At 60.1% G+C, this 5675-nt stretch overlaps 1 protein-coding gene across 1 annotated transcript in view; it reads right to left on the minus strand.

Moving 5' to 3' along the window:
* The window catches only part of Tns4 (tensin 4), a 17400-nt gene extending 11736 nt beyond the window's left edge, over positions 1–5664 (minus strand). The window contains exons 1-2 of the mRNA XM_033762718.1: positions 5624–5664; positions 2886–3369 (exon numbers count right to left, since the gene is read on the minus strand). Of these exons, the coding sequence (XP_033618609.1) occupies positions 2886–3279 (394 nt within the window). The 5' untranslated portion in view covers positions 3280–3369; positions 5624–5664. The remainder of the gene's footprint in view (positions 1–2885; positions 3370–5623) is intronic.
* Between the last annotated feature and the right edge of the window lie 11 nt (positions 5665–5675).

The following is a 5675-nucleotide window of genomic DNA, read 5'->3' on the forward strand; positions in this document are numbered from 1 at the left end:
CCTCAGTTGCCTTATCTGCGAAGTGCAGCTCTAAACCCAAACTCGGAAAGCCGTGCTGCTCAATTGTAGCAGTGGAAGCCGGAGCCTGGCCCATGGAGGGTCTCGGGGAGGGGCCGGCGTGGGGGCAGCCCTGGCCGGGGCGCGTGCCCTTCTGCTCAGGAGGACGCGGCCAGAGGGTGCTGGGAGAGCGCGTGGAGTGGGTGGGTTCCCCGCGAGGCGGGCAGGCGCCAGGCTACCACCTCCCTGGGACTTGACAGTGTTTATCCCGCCTCCGCCTTGGGTCTCGGAGGGGCCTGGGCCAGGACAGGCTTTGTTTGTACAGAGGAGAAAACTGTGGCTGGAGGTAAGTGGGAGAGGAGCCAGTGAGGATGGCACAACGGGTTTTAATGACGGCAGTTTGTGGGTGCTGGGAGCCAACGTGGCTGAAGTGTGTCTCGTGTACCCCTCGCCACTGCCCTGCTGCTGGAGGAGGTGGTGCTCATCCTTTGACAGAAGGAGAAACCGAGGCTAAAGGAGGTGTCCGGCTCCACACAGCCGAAGACATGGCTCAGCTCGGTTCAGGGGCCTCGTCCGGGAGGAAGAGGGGCTCCTTGAGACCCCCCTCCAAGGCCTTGTCCGTGAGAAGGTGCCCGACTGCTTTAGGGAGGGCCTCTTGGCCTGGTGAGGCTCTGGCCCCTCACTTCCTGGGTCCCCCAACTCCCCAGCAAAGCCCGGGCCCCGGGGCTGAGCGGGAAGGAGGGGAGGGTTCTGGTCCCGTGAGTCACCTGGGTGGACGAGGCTGGGGCGGTGGGGCCCCCACCTTGTCCCTGGGGTGCAGCCGTGTTTATGGGCTGTAGGGCAAGTCCAGGCAGGGCAGGGTGGCAGCAGGCGCGCACGTGGGTGGGGGGTGGAGGGCTGGTTACTAAGCACCCTGCCCTCGGGACTGGTGGGCAGCCTGGCCTGGCAGCAAGTCTGGAAAATGTAACGGGGCCGTGCCAAAGATGGGGTGGGAGGTCTTGGGGAGCAGAGGCGGGTATGCGGCGTGTGTTTCTAGGAGCCACGTTCCCTGGGGACAGGGACGCCCCCCAGGGCAGTCCTAGGGGGACCTGGCCCAGTGGGGGGAGGGCAGAGTCTCTGACAGGGCTGGGGGCCTCTAAAGACATGACCCAGTGGGGGGAGGGCAGAGTCTCTGACAGGGCTGGGGGCCTCTAAAGACTCACCACGTGACACCCCAGTGGGCAGGGGATGAGCCCCACCGGGGAGAAAATGGGTCGGGGACTCCGGCATCCAGAAAGCCAGGCTTGGAGGCCTGACCCATCTCTCACCAGCCGTGTGGCCATGGGCCTCCACCTCCCCCCCACAGCCTGTGTCCTCCCTGTAAAGTGAGGTCTCTCTCTTTCCTTCAAGGGCCACACCCCGGGGCCACAAGGGACCACGAGGGACATTTATCCACTTGAGCCCTGTCTCCGTATAAGCGAGGTGTCCATAAGGACTCCTGCGTTCAGGCTTTGAACTTGGCCAGGTTGGGGAGAGGACAGTGACCATCTGTCCCCCTCGGCCTGGCCCGGGGCCCATGTCACCAGCAAGTGTTGTCACCAGCGGGGGTGGTAGTGATGGTAGAGAAGACCCTGCGGGGAGGCTGAGTTGGCTGGGCCCCCTTGGGAGGTAGTGAGCTCCCAGGCAGGAGAGGCATCCAAGCAGGGTGAGAGGAGGGGTTTCCTCCTCCACCATCAGGAGCTAGGCAGAGCCGGGCAGCTTCCTCAGGACCCTCTGACCACTGCCAGCCCTGCCGTGCTCATAACCGCATCTGAGATCTCTGCCCACTTCCCATGGGCTGTGCTGATTACCGGGCCTCCCGTGGTGGACCGGGCATGGCCGTCCACCCCTCCCTCACACGTGGATGCTCCCGGATCCTGGTCTTGCCCCAGCTGGTCCTGCCTAGGGGCACGGGCATTAGCTCTGGGCTCCTCCTGCCTATGCTAATTAGGCTCAAGATGCTTCCCGGGTGACGTGCCCAGGACTGGCCGTGGCCCAGGGTGCTGGCCCCATCCCAGAGTCTGCCCTGTCCTGGGGCCGGCCCTGCAAGCACCCTGAAGTTATTAAAAATGGCCAGTACTTGCGTGAGTGAAAGGCAGCTGGCCTTCTAATCCCAGCAACACTTTGTGAACTCTGTCTGCTCAGAGACACAAAGAAGGAGACAGCTTTGCTGATTGCAGCTGTTAGGCTAGGCTGGCTCTGCTCCTACCCCGTCCACCTCGGTTTTTTTCCTCCATAAAATGGGGATGAAATACTCTGTGGTGGGTTGGGAGGTGAGTGTGCTCAGCACAGTCCCTGGAGATGTATATAGTAAGTGCTCAGTTAATGGAAGTCACTCTGGATTCTGACTGTAATCATTGCTATCGCCAAGGGTGTAAATCCCCAGAGGCCTCAGTTTTCCCATCTGTCTAATGGGGTACTGTGACCTTCATGCTCAGCGTGAATCCGAATCCAGGAGCAGGGATTTCCTGATGCCCTTGGACTTGTGTGTCCCTATGTTGTCTTGCTTGCACCAGCTTGTTAAGAGCTGATTGCTAAACTTTCAAGATTTTGTCCAGCTGGTTGCTAAACTCAGTCATTATTAAAAATCACATTATAGAGCCGGGCATGATTGTGCCAGCCTGGGATCCCTGAACTCTGGGAGGCTGAGGCAGAAGGATCGAAAGTTTGAGCCCAGCCTGGGCAACTTAGTGACTTAGACCCTGTCTCAAAATTGTAGAATGTGGGAGGAAATGTAATATTTCTCTCTTTTATGCAGCAAAGAAAACAGAGAGGTTAATAACTTGCTTAGGGCTGCACAGGACAGTGTGGCCCACACCTCTGAGTGCATAGGAAAGTGTCCCCTTCTCCCCTGTGTCCCAGCTCCTTACCTATGGCTTCAGGCTCCTCCTTGCTCCTAGAACCCTGGGTTTGGCCAGGCCTGGCCTGGGGGCCCCCAGAGCCTGCAGGAAGCAGCTGGAAAGTAGGGTCCAGTTCCAGGATCATCTGGTTGAGGGTTTCTAGTGAGAAGTCGATGTAGGAGCCCAGGTCCTGTGGGGTCCCAGAGTCTTCTGAGTTTGGCTGCGGGACCTGCTGGAGCCGGCTGGGGGGCCCCATGCCAGGTGTGGGGGCCATCAGGGCCTGGGCCCCCCAGCCTTCCGTGGTGTAGTAAGGACAGGGGGGTGGCAGGCTGGGGCTGAGTGCTGCGTGCAGGGTTGTCCTGGGCTCTTCCAGGCGGGCAGTGTGGCTTCCTGCCAGCAGGGAGCCAGGCATCACCTGCGACATGGGGCCGCTGTCCCCAGTGTTTGCTTCTGGCTTCCGACCAGACTCACTCACATCCCAGAGCTGTCGCTGGTCAACGGGAGCTCCGAGGACCTGGGAGAGGCAGGGGTGGGACATGAGCAACTTCTGTTACCCCAACAAGGGCATATGGCTTCCCTCATTTAAAAGCACGGAGGCTGCTAGCCGGATGCTCATCCAGCTGCTCTGGAGGCTGAGGCGGGAGGATTGAGAGTTTGAAGCCAGTCTGTACAACTTAGTGAGATCCTGTCTTAAAATAAAAATTTTCAAAAAGGGATGCAGCCCAGGGGTAGAGCACTCGCCTAGCACACACGGGCTCTGCGTTCCGTTCCCACTAGCACAAAACAAGTCAGTAAGTGAATAAATAGGCGAGCACAGGGTGGTCGGAGCCAGACTGCCGGGTTTGCTTTGGGTTGCTTTACATTTGGGGAAGTTATCCAACTTCTCTGTGCCTCGGTTTTCTTCTGAATCAAACAAGCTGACATTTGTGAGACACAACAGTGCCTGGCACGTTAGGAGCTTTCAGTGTCTTCCCTAGATGCTGAACATCTGCTCTGCCGGGCACATTTATTACAGAAACGCTAGCCGTGTTCACTGAGCGATGACCGGGCACTCGTGGCCCGAGGCCCGCACACCAGGCGGGGACAGGTCATCCGTCCGGTCCGGGCCACACTGTCAGCCCAGCTCCAGGGTAGTGGGGAGCCTCAGGGTCTGGGCGTGGCCTCTTCAGGCGGTATGGTATTCACTCCAGGGGGCCTGCGCCTTGCCACAGGTCCCGATTCCCTCATTTCCCTTATTGCGGAAGTTCTTCCTGCTGTCTAACCTCAACGCCACATGCTTTTCTCCCCAGGGTGCCGAGGAGGAGGAGGAGGTAAGGGCGTCCAGAGACAGCTGAGCAAACTGCGGAGCGTCCACACCCACTCCCCGATTCCACTGTGCGCCTCTTTCCCAGGTGTCTCCTTCACAGCCTATTTGTGAGCAGCTGGGGCCAAGGGAACTTGAAGATTTACACTCAGATCCTGACTGTGACCCTCGGTTTCCTCATCTGTGAGGTGAGGGTGAGAATTCCTGCCTGCATCCTCGCAGAGGTTTATAGCTGGCAGTGGTGGTGCAGGCCGGGGAACCCAGTACTCGGGGAGGCTGAGGCAGGAGGATGGCCAGTTTGAGCCCAGCCTGGGCAACCTAGCGAGACCTTGAAGCAAAAGAAAACACTTAAAAAGGGCTGAGGATATAGCTCAGTGGTAGAGCCTGATTAAAAACAAAACAAAACACTCAAGAGTGATTACTGAGGGGCAGAGGGGGCATGTGGGCCCAGGGTCACACAGTCACTCATGACAAAAGCCAGGCCGGCTGTCCCAGCCTCCTGGCTCCGGCCCCCACCTGGCACTGGAGGGGATGGAGCCAGCCACAGCGTGCCCGGGGTTTACTGGGACAGGACCGGGTGCACCCTGCAGGGCTCTCTGGCCAGGCCTGTGGAGGAGCCTGGGGACGCTGGCTCTGCAGTGTGGGCCGACCCTGTTGTGTGCCAACCTGGCAAGAGTCTATAACTCATTTCCGCCGGGAACCATGGCAAAAGCCTGCCATCCCGGCACTTTGGGAGGCTGAGGCAGGAGGATCACAAGCTGAAGTCTTGCTCAAAATAAAAAATAAAGGGTTGGGAATGGAGCTCAGGCCTAGGTTTAATCCCCAGCACTGAAAAACAAAACCAAACGAGACCAGGTCTTAACTCACCTCAAGCTCTCAGCAGCTGTTTCGGGGAAGGGGCTGCCGGAGGGGCTGAGGATTTTCCCGAGGTCACATCACCCTCACCCCCCAGCCTCCCTCAGTCACTTGGGCCCCAGGCGGCAGCTGTGGCCCCGGCTTGCTGGACACTGTCCCCTCCCTGTCACCTGGTGTCTGTGTATAGGGGTGGGGCTCTGGCGGTGCTGCCTCATTGAGCCCCCCATTCCTCCAAGGCAGCCCCTTTCTTGATCACCACCGCTCCTGACCCCTCTTTGCCCACCGCGCAGGCAGAGGGTGAAGCCAGCACCCCGCAAAGCAAAGCACATTGCGGGGGTGGGGGGCCCTCCCAAGGCCTCAGGCTCTGCGCGTCAAGGCCTCCTGTCTCCTCCAAGGTTGTCCCCAGGCGCCGTGCCCAGGCCCCTCACCTGTCGGTGACCTCGGTTCCCGATCCGTCCACCCAGGGTGCAGATTTGGTCCCCTGAAGAGCTGGACGCGTTCCCTCCTCCCGGGTCTCCCCCTCCCCGCAGGTGAGGAAGCTGGGGACAAAGGCGTGGGGTGGGGGGAAGGGGCCGCGGTCCCCGCTCTCCACGCCAGCAGAGGAGCCTACCTGTGTGCCAGGGCGGCGGGCAGCTGCTGCTGGGACGAGGCTGGGGCGCCAG

This window comes from Fukomys damarensis, unplaced genomic scaffold (assembly GCF_012274545.1).
Source record: "Fukomys damarensis isolate Sample0158 unplaced genomic scaffold, DMR_v1.0_HiC HiC_scaffold_13, whole genome shotgun sequence".
Taxonomy (NCBI): Eukaryota; Metazoa; Chordata; class Mammalia; order Rodentia; family Bathyergidae; genus Fukomys; species Fukomys damarensis.